At 41.9% G+C, this 20997-nt stretch overlaps 1 protein-coding gene across 1 annotated transcript in view; it reads left to right on the top strand.

Annotated features, from left to right (window-relative positions):
* The first annotated feature begins 292 nt into the window (after positions 1–292).
* The window catches only part of LOC101910578 (ligand of Numb protein X 2-like), a 29952-nt gene continuing 9247 nt past the window's right edge, over positions 293–20997 (top strand). The window contains exons 1-5 of the mRNA XM_005235681.4: positions 293–496; positions 13225–13686; positions 16293–16519; positions 17951–18147; positions 19464–19832. Coding sequence (XP_005235738.2) covers positions 13286–13686; positions 16293–16519; positions 17951–18147; positions 19464–19832 — 1194 coding nt within the window. The 5' untranslated portion in view covers positions 293–496; positions 13225–13285. The remainder of the gene's footprint in view (positions 497–13224; positions 13687–16292; positions 16520–17950; positions 18148–19463; positions 19833–20997) is intronic.

Below are 20997 nucleotides of genomic sequence, written 5' to 3'. Positions count from 1 at the left end.
CCCCAGCACCACCCGCCCTCCGCGGCTGCCTCACCCGCGCACCGCGACCCCGGCAGCGGGGCACAGCCGCCCCGGCCGCCCGCCGCTCGCTGAGGGTACCCCGCCAGCGCTCCGCCGGCCTCGGGGGCGGGCAGGCCCCTGGGGCGAGCGGGAGGCCCCGGCGCAGGCGGCCGAGGACGGGGACGTGCCCCGGGCCGCCGCGGCGCCCTCTGGCAGGGCGGGAGCAGAGCTGCTGGGCGTGTGGGCGGCCCGGGGAGGAGGAGGGGAACGCGGCGGCGGTGAGGGGAGGGCAGGGCCGAGCCGAGCCGGGCGGGCGGGCGACACCTGGGCGGCTGCGCTGCCTCCTCCTCTCACGTAGGTTTCGACTTTCTTCCCCGCCCGGAAACTTGGTGGAGGAGCCGCGCTTGCCGCCGTCGCAGGCCGAGTTGGTGCTGGGCTTCCCTCGGTCCCTCCCTCCCCTTCTCGGGGGCGAGCGAGCCCTCTTCCCGCCCTCCAGGTGAGCGGCGCGGGGGGCGCGGGGGGCGCCGGGTTCCCGCCGCCAGGTTCCCGCCGCGGCTGAGGCGCCCGCCGCCGGGCTGAGGGGCGGGAGGCCGCGGGGGGTCGCGGATCAGCTGTGGCAGCGGCCGAGGGCGGCAGCTGCTGCTGCCCCGGCGCCCGGCTCCCTCAGCTGAGGGTTGCTCAGCCATAACCGAGCGGGGCCGGGGAGCGTTTCGTTCGCGCTGGGCAGCCGGCTGGGCTGGGGCTGGGCAGCGCAGGTGATGGCTGCCTGCCCGCCCGCCCCACGGGTTTCACTCCTCAAAGGTCGGTCTGGCGGGCGAGCAGCGCTCGGCCTGGGCAAGACACCCCCAACTCGGCGTTTTGGCCACTGGCGTGGGTCGGAGGGAGCTTGCAGGGCACGGTTTCTTTGCTAGGAGATGGGAGAGGTACTAAGCAGGCAAGTTTCTGGTGCTGCGCTGGTCATTAATGCAGGAAAAGCCTATAAATAGCAGTTGAGATAACAGGCAAAGGAGAGCAACATGACAGCGTGGACGTTTTGGAAATGCCTTAAAGGTAAGAAATACAGGTGACGTTAAATAGGAGGTAATGCTCTGGAGACGTCTGTGAGAGGCTTGGAAAGACTTGTTTAAGGGATACTATATAACCAGAATACTTTTTATTTAATTTAGAAGTTTTTCTTGAGGGGTTTGAAGTAGGATGAAGCTGCGTGCTGGTAAAGGGACAATCCCACTGTTTGCGGCTTGGTTGCGTGCACTTGACATCTCCCTGCTTCTGACGTTGGCCTCGTTATCTGATTGAGAGCGACCAGAACGGGTAGCAGCCAGCTGATGCCAGCATAGGAGGTGGCAGGGAGAGCGGGACTGCCCCTTTCGGTGGCAGTGCAGGCTTAGTTTGCTTTAAGCCATGCTTGAAACAACACTTTTCCATCCCTTGAGCGATTTCTTTGGTCCTACGTTACCTTGGTAAAGTAAGAAAAGCAGAATGAGTATTTCTCTGTTGCTTACCAAACCAAAAAGGGTCATGTTTTCACTTTCTGCTCCAATTTTTTAACCAAGGTGAAAGGACCAGGACTCTGTAAAGGCTCCATAGAAAAAGCTATTCCAGCTCAAGTGCAGATAGTAAGGGGTAGGGAAGGTCTCTGCTGTGTGAAGGTTATGTTGGGGCAGGGTCATAGCATACAAGCCTATGGAGATAATAGGCAGCCCAGGGAAGTTTCTGTCACTGTCACACAGCTCCAGAGATGTCCTGTCTAATCCTTTAGCCTCCAGAGACTCTAGAGCAGCCCTAGGTTTGGGTGGTGTGGTGTAGTTTAAAGGACTGTAGTTATCCTCCTGCAGCAATGCCAGTTGTGTACTGTGCCTTTGAGGGACGGCGCTGACGTTTGTCCTTGATGCCTGAACCCTAGAGCTCTTTTGGCAGTTCTCCAGCAAAGAGAAAGCAGACTGTGCACATGGCTCCTTCAGAACAAAACTTCTTTCTCATAAGTTACACACTCAAACTCTTCTCTTACATTTGTAACTAAGCAGATGTAGTGTGTCTGCTGCTGAAAAGGACTAAGGCCCCTCCCCCAAAGAGATTTGCTCCCTAAACCAGCTCATGAAGTCAGAACAGCACCAGTGCTTGTGCAGGGAAGAACAAAGGGGTCATATGGCTGAGGATGGAGCAGAAAAATGATAAACAGGAGGCCAACCTTTTCTGGAGTTCACTAGCTGTTGGAAAACTCCACTGTGCTGTAAATCCACACCCTCCTTCACCTTATTTATCTGCTCTAGTAGGCAAGCTTTATGTATATGTATATACATATACATATGTATATGTAACTCATTTAAATAACGGAGATGCACTAGCATAAAACCCCGGTGAAAAGGAGAGAAGGACCTGCGGTGTGCAGCAAAAAGCAACCTCGTCTGTTGAAAGACAAGTTTCTTTTAAAGTTTCTAACCAAATGAATAGTGAGGGAAATGAGTAAGAGTTAAGAAACAAACCCAGCCATATGGCCTGGGGAATGAGAGCTGTAAAAGTTGGAAGAAACAGCACCAGCCAGAAGGGACCTGACAGCTAAATGACCTCCAAAAAAAAGCCGTGAGGTTCAAAGATACCTGATGAAACCAGCTGAAGATTATTCTGGGTGATGTTAGTGCTACCTGAATGGTGATTCCAGTAACTTCCATTAGAAATTGTAATTAATGGTTTTGTAAACCGTGGTAATGCTGTACTTCCCTAAGTATGGTTAATAGACAAATTTACACATGTTTATGAGAATGTCAAGTCTTAGACTTAATAGTATAATAACAGTAAACTTAAAAGAATAAATATAACTGCAGAATAAAATATCTGTAGTTCACAAAGCACCCCTGCCGTATTTTGTTACTCTTCCTTATGCATTACCATATATTTCTTGTTTTCTGCATTAAAAAAATAATCCTGCTGCAACTGCTGCATTGATTACACTTTGAAAATTAAGCTGCATCATTTCATTCTGATCGCGTATATCTTACCAGAGTAGTTGCAGCTGTTGTCTTACTCACAGGCCTGAGTATGTTTTCCTGGTTTAATACAAAACCCTCTTGTTTGTCTTTTTCTTCTCAGCTTACTTTAGTGGTGCTGTTCATACAGTTGTTAGGAATTGTATTTGACAGTCCTTCATCAGTTTATGCTCCCTGCTTTATAACACATAAAATGTTGCTCTTGGCTTAGAAATTTCTTGACACGAATTGAGTTAGAAGATATAAAAGTATTTGGCAATTTTTTTGATACTTTGGATAAGACATTGCCCATAAGCCAGTATCTCAGGAACCATCTAAAGCGTTAGAGGGGATTTAGATGAACACAAGTAGTAGGAATTACCATGCTGGTCCAGGAAAAAGCACTCAAGGCTGGAAGGCGGGAAATGGAATAAAGCTGGAGGAATTTAGAGAGAAAATCAGCAGCTTACAGGCAAAGACTGGTTTTATGTATATACCATGGTTCCCTGAGTTTAGAGGGTCTCTGTGCAAATTTTATTTGCAGACTATAGTGTTCCTTATTTGGAATATTCTGGAAGGGATTATGCATTTTAAAAAAACAGTGTTGTCTAGCTTTGACTACTCTTTGCCTGGGCCGTAACTCATGCAAGTTTTGTAGACAGCTGCAGCACACTCTTTAAAAGCTGATTTTCTGACAGTTAAAAAGGGGTTGAGATAAAACTTGACCTGCTGCTCGGAGAGTTCAAGGGGCTCACCTGTGACACTAGTTGTGCTGCAGTTGTTGAAAGTCCAGTAAGTCATGATCAGCCCTATTTGTAAAGTTCTCAGACTTAACCTTCCATGCCTAGACTAATAAATAATAGATAAATTCTTCTCACCTTGTAAGTGCTATTGCAGGACTCTAAATAGAAAATACATAGATAAAGCAGTCCCTGCCCTGTGAGCCTTAGATCTGAGGATATCCTCTTTTACGTGATCTCAATTGGTAATGAACAAAAATTGCTGCATGATTATTTCAAGTAGGATATATAAAAATAAACATAATGGGTCTTCTGGGCCTTTTTGTACTTGGGATAAAAAAAAAAGTTCCCTGTGAGGTTAACACCTGGGGCTACTTGACTACTTTACTTGTAATCTCAACAGGCTGAAAACTGAACGGAGGAAGGAGATTGCCTCCCCATTCCCACCTGTTCTGGGACTTAAACTCGTTCACGGGTGGCCAAGGAAGAATGTGGCTGCTGCAGTGATTTGTGATAGTGGAAGGACTTTGGTCTGTTGTTACAGCTCTTTTAACTGGTGAGACAGCCACGCCTATTTTAAAACTATTTTTAGAACAAGGGAAAATATAATTATCAATTTATGTACACTTTAAATATGTGTCCAATAAGATAACAATGATTCTAAAAAATGTGTTTCTGATACCAGCTTGGACACAGCTTTAGATCAGGGTAAGGGGTGGAGGGGGAAGCCTTTTCTTTCTACCTAGCTGTAAAGGTGGTTTAAAGTCAACAAGATACACCAGCAGAAATTGGAGGATGAAAAGGCATCTTAAATTAATTACACGTGCAACTGTATTTAAGCTTATGAACCAGGAGTACAGATGTCCTAAGCAGCAGAATGTGTCTCAAGTTTTTTTAAAAATTGAACCATAATACTGTTCTGCAAATCTCTAGGGGAATGTAATTCTTAATCTGGAGTTTAAAAAAAAAATAAAATATTTTTAATTCTACTGTAGTGCTTATTTACTTACAAGCTGCCATTTGTGGTAAAAGGCATTTCAGCTACTGGTTGCAGCAGCAGCTCTGCCTGCCCACAGGCACTGGCGGGAGTTTAAGCTGTCTTCAAACTTTGCTGCATGCCACCCTAAGGAGCTGCAGTTTGAGAAGATGTGGTCTAGGGAATTAAGTGTTTTTTCAGTTTAAATTAAGATAACCTGTTTTCTTTCTTTCCCCTTTACCATGATCTGATGGTAGGATGGAATGTAAAGGGGAATTTTCTTAATTATCTTTTGATTCAGCCTTTTTAGTTTGTGGGAACAAGCTTGGGCTAGAAAATAACTTTGCACTGGTTTTAATAAAATGCCCTCTTACCCCATGAAAGGAAGTCTGGGGTGTTGTGTGCCGAGCAGGGCAATGTGCCCTGCTGTTGCTGATGGCATAAAGCTCAGGCAGGGGCAGTTGGAACTGTTGAGAAAAAAGAACCAGGACTGGGGGGAATTTGGTGGTCCCACTAGAATAGTACTTTCAGCAATGTCACCTTTGTTGCTGATCATTGGGTTTATTTTGCAGAGTTTAGATTGCATGTGCTTATTGATACAAAGGGATGCTGTCATAGATTGTGCCAAATTATTTAACTTAACAGAGCAGCATAAAGAAAAAGAGAGTGCTACTGTACCTGAGACCAAAATTTGACTTGGTGTGCATGCTAAAAAGTTCTGTGCTACTTTATCCTGCAGTAAAGCCCTAATCTGATGTTTCTGATGTTAACAACTGTAACGGTCTGTTGACAGGAAATATTTCATCACCACATGCAAAATTCTGTTTTCATGCTGCTGGATTGCTTATGGTAAAGTTATGTAGAAAACAGTATTTGCAGAAACATTGTTTGGTTTGTTGGGTGGTTTTTTTTTTAACTAACCAGGAAAACAAAGATTTCATTCTTAAGGTTGAGAATAGCCAAAATTAATTTCTTTAAACTGAAATGCGTTTCATTTAAAGTAACACTTGATAGAGTGTGATAGAGATTAAAGCTTTGTAGGACATTTTTCATGATACAGGCAAGGCTTAGAGCTGTAGAAATACCATACGTCTACCAAAAAGTGTCTCTTTCTTTCCCCCTTTTTACTTTACTTTTAAATGTATATGATGATGGCTGCCATGGTAAGGATATTCAAACAATAACTTTTAAAAACATACAGTTATATAATGCACAGTCTACTTCTTCCCTTGTATGCTTCAGAAATTCAGAAATTTTCAGATAAGAAATCATCTGCTTTTTTCTGACCTGTATCGCAAATATAACACCTAGATCACAAATGGACAATGATGTACAGGTTTTCTTTTGTCAGGCTACTGCAAGAGTAATAACCGTCAGGGCTGGCTGGTTGTGAAGGCTTATATCCAAGACAAGCCTCTGCACATTATATGCTTATTTCAGATTCTGTAAACCATGGTGCTGTTTTCTTTCTGTAAACAAGGAATTTACAGGCAGACACACAGAAAAAGATGTGGTAAGAGCTCGTGATATTCATATATAGTCAATAGATAGATGATCTTTACCTCCTGTCCTCAAAAGCAAACCCAAGTTACTTTGTAAAGTAAGTGCGCTACCAGATATTTAGATGAACCTAAATCTTAACATCAAATCTCCTAATCCCTCTTTGTTTTCATTTTTGGCTTTTTGTTTTAATTGCAAGAGAAGCTTTGGTTATTAATTATAGATTAGGCCTTTTATCCTTAAATTATAGCATTGGATTCCTTCTTTCTTTGTCTATAGAAAACTTGTCCCACAAACTTCAAACTGATTTTTAGGCATGGAATTGCAGATAGCTGCTGAATTAAAAATGTAGGTGAGGTAAGGGTGGAGGTAGGGGTATTTAATTTCCTAGAGAGTGATGATTAGACACAATAGAAAAAAATAAAGAACACACAAAGAAAATCCACACGTGCTGCCAGTGGTGGAACTTCCATAGGAGTCTTTGAGTCAAATTCTGCAAAGCAGCAGATTGAGTGGTACAACAGAAGAATTCATGCAAGTGTAAAGCAAGTAGCTTGCATGTTTATACGGAAGGCAGGTTGTAGAAAGGATGGTGGATATAGCGAAAGCATCTAGCAGAGGTGAGAAAGCAGGAAGCAATGTAAATAAAACATCTTTTTCTGCAGTACTTGTCTTCACTTCTATTTGATGGCATTTCATTTATCCATTTTTCAGAGCAGTATGTTAAAATAGTGACTGTTTAATCCCCTTGGAAGAAATGTGTAGGTGGAAAACATTTTATACCACTACTTAATTCCTGAAGAAGAATGGAGGAAATTTATTGGTTCTTGTTACCCAGATAATATTAATTGCATGATAACACCAGAATCTCCTGCTCTGTAGAAAGAATTGGGATTGTTGAAATTAGATTTGTGTAGTCCTGCTACTTTAGCATGCTGTGTCCCTGGTGAGACAGTTACTGTTCTGTGGTGTCATTAACTGAGCTGAGAAGCAAATGTTAAGAGCATATGGTAGTGAGAGAAATTAATTGGAAGTGCCAGCTTCTTAATTTTTCATGTCATTTTTGCTTCCTCCTAAAATTAGGTGTATGTTTGCAATTTAAGCTGTTGATTGCCAGTAAGATTTTTAAAATAAGTAACAGAAAGCTAAGAGGTCTTTTCTTATGTTGAACTTGCAAATATACCAACAAAACGTTTTTTTTTTTAAAAAAGTCTATCTTGAAGTGTGTTATGCTAAAAATGGAAATCGGTTTACCATACTGGAGAGCTGATATTGCAAATGTTGCTCAGGAGAAAACTCCTTGGGATAGTCTTGTTCCAGTGAACCCAACCTTTTAGTACATCTCTCAGAATTTAGTTTCCTGGAATAATAAGTCTTTTCTAGTTTACAGGTTAATGATTCTGATTATAATTAATGAAAATACAATTGGTTTTCTGTTTTCTGGCTTGGAAAACAGATACTTGCCCTGAAGTTCAAGCAGATTAAATAAAAAATTGTCCAATGAGCACAGAAACACCAGGGAGTTAGAATACAATTTAATTTCGAATTTATGGTTAAAGAATGGGCATAAATGATGGGGACAATAGAAACTTTTTAAATTGTTTATCTTCCTTTATATTGAGTACAGTAAATCAGCTTTGCTTTAGAATTTCTCAGTTGAGGTGTTCATATATGGGCTTTTGCAGGTGGCTTTTTAAAAACCCTTTGGCTTGAAGGCTAGGTTAATTAGTGAAAGGGTTACTTCTTATTTACCTGTATAAATATACCATTTACAGAAGCTTTGACTTCTTACTTTCACGTTCAGTGGCCTGATCTTCAGCAATATCAGAAAATAATAGAGATAGGTAATAGGACATTGTATCACCACCTGAAACTATTCTTGGGTTTGGTATTGTGGTTTTTGTAAAAGTTGACCTACTTTAAGTATTGCTTATAAAAATCCCCTGATATTTCAACACTATTTTCTGTGGCACTAGTGTAAACTAAGGATAGTTTACTCATGGTTGTGAAACACTGCAGCAGCGCACACTGGCAGTGTTCAACCAGGACAGTAGTGCATTTCGTATAAAACCTGTGCCATTTCATGTACCTGAAATCCTCAGTCAAAGTGGTGATGAAATTCAGAAAAAAAACATGTTACAGAACACTTCTCTCTGTCACTGGAATGAAAAAGAAATTGCCATTCTATGAAACACAAAACTTCTTAACTGAGTGAAAACTATTTGAAGAAAGTTTAGCAAAAGTTCTGCCACTTTTTCATAACTTTATTACTAGAGCACCAGCTTTGCTGTGTTAGAATCCATCTGGGACCTGCTTTTCTGTAAGCAGATGGCTTTGGGGTTAGTAGCCTGCTGGTGTGTGCCCTCAGTCATCTTAATCCAGAATGTGCTGGCTTTGTTTTGTCCACCCCAAAAAAATTAATTAATTGTTTAGCCTTTAGTTGGAATGTTGCATTTCCAGTCTCCCAGGGAAATGTAGTTATAAATATAATAACTGGCTTAATTATTGCAGTGAACTATTACATAGCAGTATATGTGGGGCACGCGCTCTGCCATCTCAAAGCCAACTTTCATATTGGGGTTTTGGGTAACACAGTCTATATCAACATATAAGTGCTAACCTACAGGTGCATAAAAGCATAAACCTGTTGTATTTCCAAAATATTTTCCAAAGTACAAGTATTTTTTTATTATTAAGAACTAATTATTCGGCAGATATTTTTTTGTTAATTATCTTTTAACTAAAGCAGTATGAAACATTCCTCTAGTCAACCTAATCTGTTAGAAAAAAATTTACCCTTCTGTTTTGTGTTCTTACTGCAGACTGGCTGCATGTTTCTTTATTTTGCAATATGGAATGTGCTCTGGCTCACTTGCCATATTTGTGGTTTTATAAATCAGTTAGTTAATAGTAACAGTCTTGATTTTCGGTTTGGTTTGGGTTTGATTTTTTTTTTTTTCTTCCTTTTTTTTTTTTCCCCAGGATCTTCCTATGTGATCTTAGGTAGGCCACTTGAGATCATATTCAGAGACATACTAAAGTGGTAAATTCCCAGACCCAGCCTTTGTGGGTCTGTGTTTTAGCCTCTGGTGATGTAATTTCTCAGCCTTTAAATGGGAGTAGCAACAATTTTATATACCTCAAAGAGATGCCATTAAGGTAAATATGTGCATGACTGAAAGTGACTTGTATCAAATGTTAGAAATGTATAAGCACAGGCCTGGACTGAATTGTGCCATAAATTGTGCTCCACACTAACAGTGGCAGAGTGAAATGCCTTAAAAACAAGGAGCAAGCATTGTGTTTAGAAATGCTGAGACTTCACAAGGTAAGATTGGAAGGAGGGATGTTGCTCCTGGGGTAGCCAGGTACCACAGCTACAGTTCCTTTTCAGTTGCTGTAGTGCAAGTGGAGGCACAGTGTTGAAAAGATTTCTTAGATAATAATTATGCTTTTTTTTTAAAGGAATTTTTAAAAAAGCTATAGAAGTATCTCATCAGCTCTGTTTATGAGTCTATGGTGCTTTAGAGAACTGAACAGAGTTTGTCCATCAGGAATGGTGTTGGGTGGTTTGCTGTCGGTATGTTTCTTGGCATACTCCCTACTAGAGCTATTAACAGTGTTGTAGGTGTGCAGGGTGGGTGTATATCTGAGGCTCTGTGCCCTAGCAGAGTTAAAACAAGAATAGGCAATGTGCTAATATTGTCAGGAATAGTCTTGCTTTGGCAGGAAAATAGATTAGACTACCTGATAAGTCTTCCTTTAAAAATAAAAAGTCTATTCTTTGAGTCGGTGTTACAGTACGACAAATCCTACTTTAAAAAAAAGCCAAGAGTATTTTTATTTTTATTTTTAGATACAGTAAAGATAAAGGTGATCCCAATGAATTTTTTTCTCTAGCCCACACAGGGTACGAAATGGGGAGATATAAAGATATTTTTGCTAGTTTATTTTTTTCAGTTCTTTGTCATGTATAGGAATGGGGTGTATTACTTTCTAAATAATTCAGACTCCAGAGGCATTCCTTGCATTGTACTTTTAGAACAGCAGAGTTCATTAGAGCAGCAACATATGTATACATCAGTCTTTAATATTTTGATGTAGTCAGTAAGTAGTACCTTGGGACCAAGCTAGATCCTTATTTTATGATTCCCTCCTATCATGTGTATTATGTGGAAGCTAAGACACTTATGAGGCCTAGGGAGAGATCCCAGTGCTATGGAGAAGGGCAGGAGCAGGGAACGTGCCACTTAGCTGGAAGGAGGCTAGAGAGGAGGATCGCTATGACAAGAGCAACACAAGAACGAAAGGGGTGGTTGTGCTTGCTCAGACCTTCAGAGGTTAGAACGAGTAACAGATTTGATAGAAACTGCAAAAGATTGAGTATAGGTCAAACTTCACCTCCAAAGCCAGAATCCTAGGGTCTCTAAATGGACTCTGTGAAATTGGTCTAAGCAAGCTGAGAGGAACCATGCCTGTTTTGTTGAAACAGTGCATTTTCTAGACACTTAAAATCCATCTTGTTGCACTGAAGTAGTAGTCTTTGCTGAATAAGATGTTAGCAATTTTCCTCTTACAGAACATCTGCTTTCTGACTGAATCACTGAAGAAGCGGCAGGCTTGTTGGAGCCTGCTGTCCTCCCTGCTGCTCACGAACTCCTGCCTTGCCTCAGGGTGTGGGCTGGGTTTCATCTCGGAGGTGTCAGGCTTAGGTTCCCTGGTGTCTGCAGGAGCGTCATCCTTATTGAAAGGACAGCAGCGTAAAAGTAAACTTTACCTTGGCACTTTTGAATGAAATCTTCTCCCTTGTTTTCGAGGATCTAGAAGTGAGGGGGCATAACAGCTTTGAGTTACAGGAAAGAAAAAAGCAGCAAGATTGTAGTGATACTTTTATCTTCCACAAGTTTAGAAATTACTCATAAATGGGATTCATCTTGTATAACCTTTAATCACAGAGAGCAGAGAATGAATTTGGTAAATAATCTGAAAAACCCCCATATAAGAGCCATTTATCAGCAAAATTACCGTGGGGTTTGTTTTTGCTGAGAAAGTAGATTTGTTTAATCACCTGCCAAAGTTTTATGCAAATACAACCTGAAGCACAAGTATCGCTTATTTGTAGATGTTTGCCTTGGAAGCTTGATGCTTTGTTAACTGCTGGTGCTGAGCTGATTGATTAGAATTGGTAGGTGACGTCAAGTGATTGTCTGATGTTGAAATGTTTGCTTTTTGCTGGTAAGATAATTCAAGATCAAATGAAGACTTTTTGTGAGGCAAACAGTAGGGATGCCTGTTTCAGATGGAGGTAAGCACCAAAGAATAGGGGTATTTCTAAGAAAGCAGGCATGAATAAATCTGGTTTGCTTGTCTGCTGTCTGTGAACTGTGCTTCTCGCTTTTGGGGAGCTCCAAGTCAGTCACGCAAGAGTTAAGAAGTAAATGCAAACAGAAGAGCTAGGTATATACATCCAACCTAAGTGCTTTCCTCAAGGGTAAGATGCTTTCTGGCACTGCAGCAGCAGGAGAAGCAAACAACTCATGCCCTGTACCCACCTGGAACTGTGACAGTAATATTTTAGTCTTTTTGAAGTTTCTATGGCTAGGTAAAAATTCGCCTGTAAAATGGCTTGATTCTGTTTGTGATATGTTATCCTTTTAATTAAATAGCTGACTTACGCTTGACAATTAATTGGAGTGATGTATGATTTTTATTAGAAACCCATGACTAATTTTTTCTTGCCTTTCTTGCTATCTTATTGTTCTTGCCTACCCTCCTCCAAAGTTGCTGCTGTGTGCCAGCCATGTCCTCCAGGCACTGGTGCAGACCAGTGTTCACTCTTGCTTAGGCTTTTACCTGTTCCAGATAAAGCAATTGTTTTCAGATGTTTTCCAAGCCGTCTCTCAGAAATTTTCCATTTCATCATAGTTCTGCAATTTTTTTATTGTAAAAGATTCTGGGATTTTTACATAAACTTTTTAAAATAAACCCCAAAATTCCCCAAGAAAGCCTCACCACCACCACAACAACCTCTCCCCCACTGCATAATACAGCATGAACTTCATCTAGTACCACATTTCCTTCTTCATTAAAATAACTGCCAGATTAAAAAATCCTTCCTGCAGTAGTCTCTGTACCTGTGGAGTAATGTGCTAGCAAACTCAAGTGAATTTTATATTTAATTACAAAAGGCAAGATTAAAAATGGAATGACTGAAGATATCTGTATTAAAATCAGTAGAGTGGCAGCTGCAAAGAACTCAAGTTTGTCCCTTATCTTATTCTCCCTAACTGTAAGAAGCTCAAGATTTCCTGTAATGTTACAACGAAATGTGACAATTCTTTACCTTTTTTTCTACTTAGGAAGCTTTAGTCTTTTTATAGGAAATTTGTTTCCATGGGTGAACTTAGGCATGGATGAGTGGGGAGCAAGGCATTGTTCGTTAAAACAAACTTTTTTGAAGGGATTGGGCTTAAAAGGAAGGAAATGTGGTTTAGACTTAAGTTTCTTTTGAAATTTCTTCCTCTTCTTTTTCCTCATCCCTCCTCAAAACAAACTAAAAATCCAAACAACCAGAAGTCCCCAAACTGATGTTTCACCATACGTATCATTCAAGTATTCGGTATAACCTGGAAAGCCAGAGAGAAAAATTGTCAGTTTAAAAATCACTGTCGTGGTTATCTTTTCTTTTCCTTCCCTTCCCTCTCTGGATTATTCTCCCTCAAGAGCACACAGCTTTTGTCTAAGCTTTTCTAGTTCATATATTTGGCAGGGTTTTATTCAGTCTGTGTCACTGCTGTGTGTAAAGTAATGTAAGCTTCAGTACATCCATGTGCTTAAAAGGTTTTGCTGAATGAGGTCCTTGCATTCTCTGATCCCCGGGTTGATCATTCACAGGGTTTCTCTGGAAGGAAGAGCCCTAAGGGCGGGGTAGGTGGGGGTGAAGATTTGTGGGGGAGGACTTAAGGCAGGAATACAATTTAATTTTTAATTGGCTATATCTAGAGTGGACATTTGGCTGAAAATCTCTTTTTCTCCCTTTCGTTAGAGGTTCTCAGGCAGACAGTGACTACGTGACAAGTTCCCTTGCACTGGGCTGAAAGTGCCTGATGCTGGCTATCATGGCTGATCCCGTAGGAGAGGAACATGTGTCCCAAGTCAGTGAACTCTGCTGTGAGTGTGGTCAGTTCCACCTCTTGTTGGACAATCATCTCTACAACTTCCAGGATGAAGTGGACGATGAACTCATCTGCCATATCTGCCTTCAGCCTCTGCTCCAACCTATGGACACTCCCTGTGGACATACATACTGTTTCAAGTGCCTTGAAAACTTCATGCAGGAGTATAACTTTTGTCCCATGGATCGGAAAAAGCTCTCTTTCCAGCAGTGCCACAAGTCCAGCCTTCTAGTTCGAAACCTGTTGGATAAGCTGATTGTCTTCTGTCCTTTCAAGGCAGAGTGTCAGCAGACAATGCAGCGCTGTGAACTAGAAGCTCATCTGCAGAACAGGTGCATTTCCTTTTACATGCTATTATTGCTGCTTGTATAATGACATCTGTCTGTTGTGCTTCTGACCAGAAAGATCCATTCTGAGAACAGTTCTTAAACTGGGGCAAGATGGGACACCAGAAATGACAGAGGGTGAGGCCAGCAAGGTGGGTGGGTGAAGACAGTTTAATTGTGTGTGTGTTAGGGAAGCCAGCTCACATGTGTCACAGAGGCGAAGGGTGAGGTGCTTGCCTGCTTGCATGCAAGTTGTCCACAGACACAAAACCTATTGAATATATATAAATTTGTGTGCTGTGATCTGGGGCACCTGACTCTGAAAATTATTACAAACATGCTTATTCTTGTTTCACTTGTGCAGCGAAAACAGACGGGCACAAAGTCAACACTCTGGAAGCAAGGGATTGTGCAGGGTTGCCAGTTTAATTGGTCCAATTAAGATGAGCAATACCTAAGTCTTTGATCCAAATAATGTAAGTCCCTCCAAGCTGCACATTATGCAGTTGCTGAATCACCTACTTATAATTCCATTATCTTCTCTCAGTCTCCTGCTGAGAAGGAGAAGCAATTGAAAAATACTATTTTTTTTCCTTTTTTTCCCCCTTGTGCAGAGGAAGGGAGACTTTTTTTTTTCCCTTGCACTTGTCAGCAGAGATTTGTTTTGGTGCCTCCACTGCTGGTTGTGTTGTTGGCAGGCAGAATATTGTAGCTTCAAAAGAAATGCAGGTGACAAAGAGCTCTTGCCATGGCGCTTGAAAAACACTTGTTCCTACCTAGTTAATGATTGCAGGAAAGGGAGCTAAGTACAAGTCCTACTGCAGGCAGAAGTAGACCTTCGTTGGCAGTGTGTATTTTGTCAGTGGGCAATGAGAAATGCAACAGACTTGTTTCCCTTCAGCCATGTTGTAGCTTTTTATGGCAATGACATGTTTTAAAAATAGGTCAGCCAGCGTGCAGGGAACGGTTCCATTTAGGATACCTTTGCAGTTCCAGCCAGGGGTGTATCCATGCAGTTCTTGCGTGTCTTTGGTACTCATGAGCTGAGAGCTTGTTTTAGAGACGGGGGAAGCGATGGAAGATGCTTGTGTGCCCCTTAAACTGTGAAAGTTTATAATCTTGTTTTTCTTCATCTAGTTCTTTGTACTGCTTGCTTGTTCCCAGGCAGGGTTGAACGCTTAGACTGCAGGGAGAGGGCTGCACAGCTGTGGGGCTGGTGTGTAGCTGGGGCCATGGCCCATAGCAGGGCTGGGCCTTCCTCTCTGCTCTGTGACAAATCTACTCTGGTATCAGTAAACTTATGTCACTTGCTAATCCCTCTGGCACAGGAGTTAAACACAACAGAGGGAGGCACCCTTGAATGTTTATGTTAGAGGCATTCTGGAAATGGTATCGTTCTCTTATATATTTCATAGTTCTTTGTATCTTTCTTGGAGAAGGTGTGTTCTAAAAATTGAGGCTATTTTACCTCGGCTCTGAGCACAGTTAGACAGAAAAATGGAAAATAAAAAGAAAAAATTTACACTGGGATTTGAGTGTTCCTGTTTTTTAGTTTTAACTGAGATTAACTGAGAGCAGGAGACTTAAGGAAATAAGAAGCATCTAGAAACTTGTTTTCTTGGAGGACTTCTCTGCCCTCTGCAAAATGAATTTGTTTCTTGACATCTTAAGAGGGACATGTGCATTGGTGGATCAGTCAGCTTCTGTCTTTAAGTTTCAGGGTCATCTTACTGACTAGGAGTAAACCACAGGAAGTAATACTGCGATGAGACTTGTTCAGCCAGAATGTAAATAGTTGAGTTTAATTTGAAAAGTGACTCTGGTAAACACCCAATACTACTTATGTCTCTGCAAGTGATGCTTTTGCATGCATGACCCTTCTCACCTGCCACCTTTTTTATAAGTGCTCTGGGTAAAAGAGCTTGGTTTTCCTCACTCGTTTTTGCTGAGATAGGCTGGCTGTGGTGTAGCTGCATACAGAGCGCATTTTGTTGAATACAGGATTACTTCCTGAACCTTCCTGTGAGGAGCAGTCACTGGGATTATAACCTCCATATTGCTCCTGACTTGGTAGAGCCCTCACCTGTGTGGAGTGCTGTCTGAGGATCAGGTCTCATTTAGCAACAAAAACAACAAAAAAGCTCAAGCCTGGCTTGCTGCTCTTGCTGTTACTCGTTTGTTAAAAACAAAGCCTAATTCAAGGCTGAGTTTGAAACTTGAGACGCTTGCTTTGCATAAAGATAAGTTCATAGTCATCCCTAAAAGGTCAGAGCTAAGTATTTGCTTATATTTCAAGAGGTATTGTTTTCTTCATTGTTTGCCAAGTAAATATTTAGCAAGGGAGACTCCCATTCCTATTACATTCTCCTTTTTAAAATAATTTGCTTAATAATTTTGAAAGTAATAAAGTAACAAGCCCATTCTTAAGTTGATACTAGTAGAAACTGAAGGTCAAATGAGAATAAATTTTAGCATCTGTGATACGAGCTTTGCAGCTGGTAACATCTTGAATATGCTTCTTCACATACTTTTGTCAGTCAGAGCTTGCATGTGCTGAGTTAACTGCGCAGGCAGAGACAAGCCACTTACAGTGACTGACAATCTCTTGCTAGGTGTCCTGGTTTCAAGAAATACAAATCTGAACTACAGCAGAAAAAGAATTCCATTTCCAAAGGAAAGGAAGATCTCTCTACCAAGGTGGAGACAAACACGCCCAAGGATCCAGAGGTACCAAGTGGAGGATCGTCACTTGTGGCAGAAAGCTCTGCAGCTGCCGTGGTATCACTAGGGACTGCAGAGCCTGGACTGGTTAATCCAGCTTTTGAGGAGACTGAAGAAGGTGAGAGTTTGATACAGAAATGTAATTATGTAATTACTTTTTATAATATAAAAATGAGGTAATTATCTTGGACAGTTCCATTTTTAAAGTGTCCCCAACATTCTTAGATATCCTCAACCCTATTCAGCCATTAGCAGCCATCAGAGCAATCTCTTTCCTCAGCTTGTCCTTGAGCAGAAGCGAGATGCGTTAATGTGCATCAGGTGTGGCAGGGTCTGCTCACAAACGCAAAATTGTCTGTACAGACAATTCAGAGAATCTGTTAGACTGCAGTGAATATCTGCAGTATTCTTTGCAGAAACAAAAGCAGTCCCTGTCAATGTGAACATGGAGCACGTAAAGCACTTGCAGAAGCCAAATAATTAGTAATTAGGAAATGTTCCAGCTTCTTCTTAATCTTGTTAAGAAGTTAAAGTTAAATATGCAGTCAGTTTCCTGGAGTGGTCAGTACCTCCCTAATGATGTGCTGCAAGTGTGTTTTTATAGCATAACTTAGTTTTTGGATTAATAGTCAGTTATGAAAGCCTTGCAGATAAAAGCCTAGCCATCTCCACTTCAGCAGAGGACTGCTTGTCTCAACCCCTGTTAGAAGGCAGTGGCATGGAAATCTCTGTGCCTTGTTTCAAAGTGAGTCTCAGTTTCCAGTGTGCAGGTGCTGGAGCTGGCAACTGCTGCTCCTGTGCCAGAGTTAATACACGGGTCAGTTTACTTCTCTGCTGACTTTTTCCTGAAGTACAGTTGGGGCTGGTTTTGCATCTCTTGTGTGACAATTGCCTTTCACCCTAACATGCAGTGTGCTTGGCTTCATTAGTGTTGGCCTGCCTAAATGTTGCAGTGCTGGTAGATTTAATATGACTTGCTAAGAACTTTCATCTTCAAAGTGTCTGAGAAGCGTTGCTTAGTCTTCAGGATGCTGTGAAATAGGTAAACATTACTCCTGTTTACAGGGGGGATGGGAAAAAAGGAGGAAAGGAAATTAGAGGAGGGAAGTTGCAGTGAGCTGCCTGTGGTAAAGTCACCCCAGTGGCAGACCAGTAATTACAGCTCAGTAGTCCCCTTCTCTAATGAGCATTGTGGAAATTGGCATTTGTTATGTGTGTGCTTCTAGTAGGCCAGCTGTCACAGTAGAAAAAGAAATCTCTAAAAGGTAAGTGAAACATACCGAGTGCCCTTTAATAAAACTCCAGACATAATAATGCAAGAGTTTAAATCTGCTATAAGCTAGGAGAAGATGGGAAACGTTCTGAAGAAACTATAAAGAAACAGAGACTTTAAAAGCTTTAAATCTGACCTATTCTTTCCTCTCCTGATAGCTGCTTTCCCTCCAGATGCTACTTTGAACACAACCTGCCAGCATTACAAATCTTGTGGTGCTATGTAAAGGAAAATTATATTAATGTGTTGTTTTTCCTCTTCAATTTCCACAATCAGACCTCCCCCAGAGAACTAGTCTTGTGGCTGAAACAACCACAATTGAAATTCACCGAGAAGACCCGGAGGAAGAGCTGGGGATGAGGATAGTTGGAGGTAAAGACACCCCACTAGGAAACATTGTTGTTCAGGAAGTCTTGCGGGATTCTGTTGTTGCTGCAGATGGAAGAATAGCACCTGGGGACCATATACTCGAGGTACGTAAAACCCCACTGGTAGTCCCATTGCTTCTCTTGACTTGAGGTGAGGGCTGGGGGGGCAGAGTTGCCTAGAAAAACTGAAATCTCTACAGCTGGGGGTTTTAAAGCACTGATCAGACATTGTGTGTCTGCTGGGTCTGAGAAGCAGACTTTTGAGGTTCCTTCCAGTCATACTCATCGTTACTTCGTATATTTGGTAGCTTTTTGAAATTTAGACCATTTTGGGCAAAGTAAAAAGATTTCAATCTGATAAATTTCACCCAGTAGCACCATTTCTCTCCAAAGGACTCTGCTCTAGTTAGGAAGTCTTATAATTGCTTGCTCTACTGTGTTGCTTAAGCTGCATGTTCTCAATGGGCAGGTCCAAAGTTTAAGACCTTACGACTTGAAGTAAGCATCAGATATGTAATGTGAGTAAGAAAGAGTACCAACCTCATGCTGTGCTGACCCACGGCCAGATGTAGTTTCCAGGTTAAGCATACTGGATAGCAGTGGGATACTCAAGGCGACAAGCTTGTATGCAGCAGTAAAGCCTACATGCAGCGAGAACTGTTAGCACCTCCCGGCTATAGCTTCCCAATCATTTGACAAGCCATAGAGACCTAATTATCCGTTGGACTGTGGACTTCAGTAAGGACTGGCAGCCCCACGTGCACAAGCAGCTGATACAATCCCCACGTTGGTTTCTTAGACCAATAGAGTAACTTCTGTTTTATCCAGTTGAATTGTACATATCTCAGTCTTGGCTGGGCTGTAAATAGGACAGGCCCCACACTTACTAGCCCTATTAACATCCAAAAAAAGACTGCTCAGAGTCTTAAGTGACAGCAGACAAAGTGAAAAGTAGTTTCTCCGTTATCCTGGTAAAAGCATGATTAGACTGATGATTCCAGGAGCTTGTAGACTATGGACCACTCTTCAACTTAAAAGTGAGGATGGGTAGTCTCAGTCTGAGTCTTCTTCTCCAAGTGTGTATTGAATGCTGGAGGTTAAGGGAAAGCAGTTCTGCATTGCCACGGGATGGATGTAATGATTTAATATTTTGCAGTTTCAGATTTGTTAGTTATGTGAGTTGTCCTGCGTTTTCCCTGTCCTCACCTATTCACCGTCAATTATGATCTGATTTAATCTACTTTCTTCTGCATTCCTTAGGAAACTCTGCTCTCTTACATGCATCAGAAGCAGCTGCTTCAGTCACAGCATTGCACAGGGAGTTGTACATCCTGTATCCAAGTTTGTGATGATCCGCATTGTGGACAGTGCCTAAATTATGTAGGTTCTGATTAGTGACTCTGTTTTGTTTGTCTCTCTAGGTGAATGGCGTCAACATCAGCAGTGTGACTCACTGTCAAGCTGTCTCCTTCCTGCGCCACCCAGGTCCTGTTCTTCACCTCATGGTCCTGCAGGAGAAGGGTTTTTCCAATAAGACTGTGCAGCAGGATTCTACTTCTGCTGCAAATAGGGAAGTGATCCACGTTACCTTGATAAAGAGAGACCGATCTGAACCTTTGGGAATCAAACTGATCAGGAAGACGGATGAGGCAGGGATTTTTATTCTAGATCTGTTAGAGGGAGGTTTGGCTGCCAAAAATGGAAAGCTGAGTCGGAATGACAGAGTCCTGTCAATAAATGGCCAGGATTTGAGGCAAGGAACACCTGAGGCTGCTGCGCAGATAATCCAGGTAATTTATGATGTGTTGAGGTTGTATGGTTAATGACTCCGCAGCTGTCTGTGTTGATGGCAGGGCTCCTGTTCTGACCCAAGGACTAACAGAATGCGCTAGAGCAAACTGCATTCCCTGAAATACCTCTTTGGGAAAGTGACTTCCCTGCAGATGTGTGGGAAGCACTGCTTCCAAATGAAGACAGACATGAAGAGTTGGAACCCACTGTGGGTCTTTTCTGACAAATATAAAGCGAGTCGGTTGCTTATGGCACTTTAGATCAGTTAAGGCACTTGGATCTCCTTTGTGGTGTGGTGTGTGGAGATTTTCTTGCAGAGTGAATATTTGCATGCACTGTGTAGATGCACGTAACAGAGACAAGGAGAGATTAGAACAGCCTCTCATGCTTCAGACAGTCAAACTGGTGGTGTTTGTTGGGAGATGTGATAGGCTGGCAGCACAGAACGGAACCCTTTTGACTAATTTGAAGCCCTCTCCCCATTTTACCTGTGTTTGGGAAAGGAGTCTAGAAAACAACATGAGGCACCTCAGGCTAAAAATATTTTAAACATTAAATGGGTAGATGAGAGGTGGTCTTTTCCTGCGCAATAGGAATGCACTCCTGTTGCAGCATGCCAAATGTTTTGGTGAAAGGAGCGGGCAAGGAATTTTGGTTAAGGATTACTACATGTGCAGCAGATATCATGTAGATCAGTTTCAATTCTTTATCTCTCTAGGCAATGACCTTCAGTTTCTGTTTTTATCTAAAGATCATGACACAATAAATCTCATCACATACTGTTTATATCCTGGAAAGGATCTGAGGTCAGCAGTGGGGGAGAGCCAGTTCTTTTCCTGGTAATCAGCAGAGGAGTAGAGTAGCATGGGAGAAAAGAGCGAAATTTCCAGTAGCAAGATCCTTTTTTATGTTATAGATGTGATTCCATTCTGTGGCCTCTTAGAATCTTGTTTGCATTCCACAAATGCAAATACAACTCCCATAGGAGGAACTCTTTCTTGATCCCACTGCAACCAGTAACCAAAGTCTCAGAACTGGCTTCATTAGGTTTGGTATTGAATTCCTTTTGAAGCGACATTTGTGTAAAACTCTGAGAGCCTTCCAAACATTATCTCATCTGAGGACTAATTAAAATTGTTGCTTAAATGTAATTTTAATTTTGCT

Source organism: Falco peregrinus, chromosome 13 (genome assembly GCF_023634155.1).
Source record: "Falco peregrinus isolate bFalPer1 chromosome 13, bFalPer1.pri, whole genome shotgun sequence".
In the NCBI taxonomy this organism is placed as follows: domain Eukaryota; kingdom Metazoa; phylum Chordata; class Aves; order Falconiformes; family Falconidae; genus Falco; species Falco peregrinus.
The sequence above is the reverse complement of the archived record's forward strand: the minus strand, read 5'-3'. Positions and strand labels throughout refer to the sequence as shown.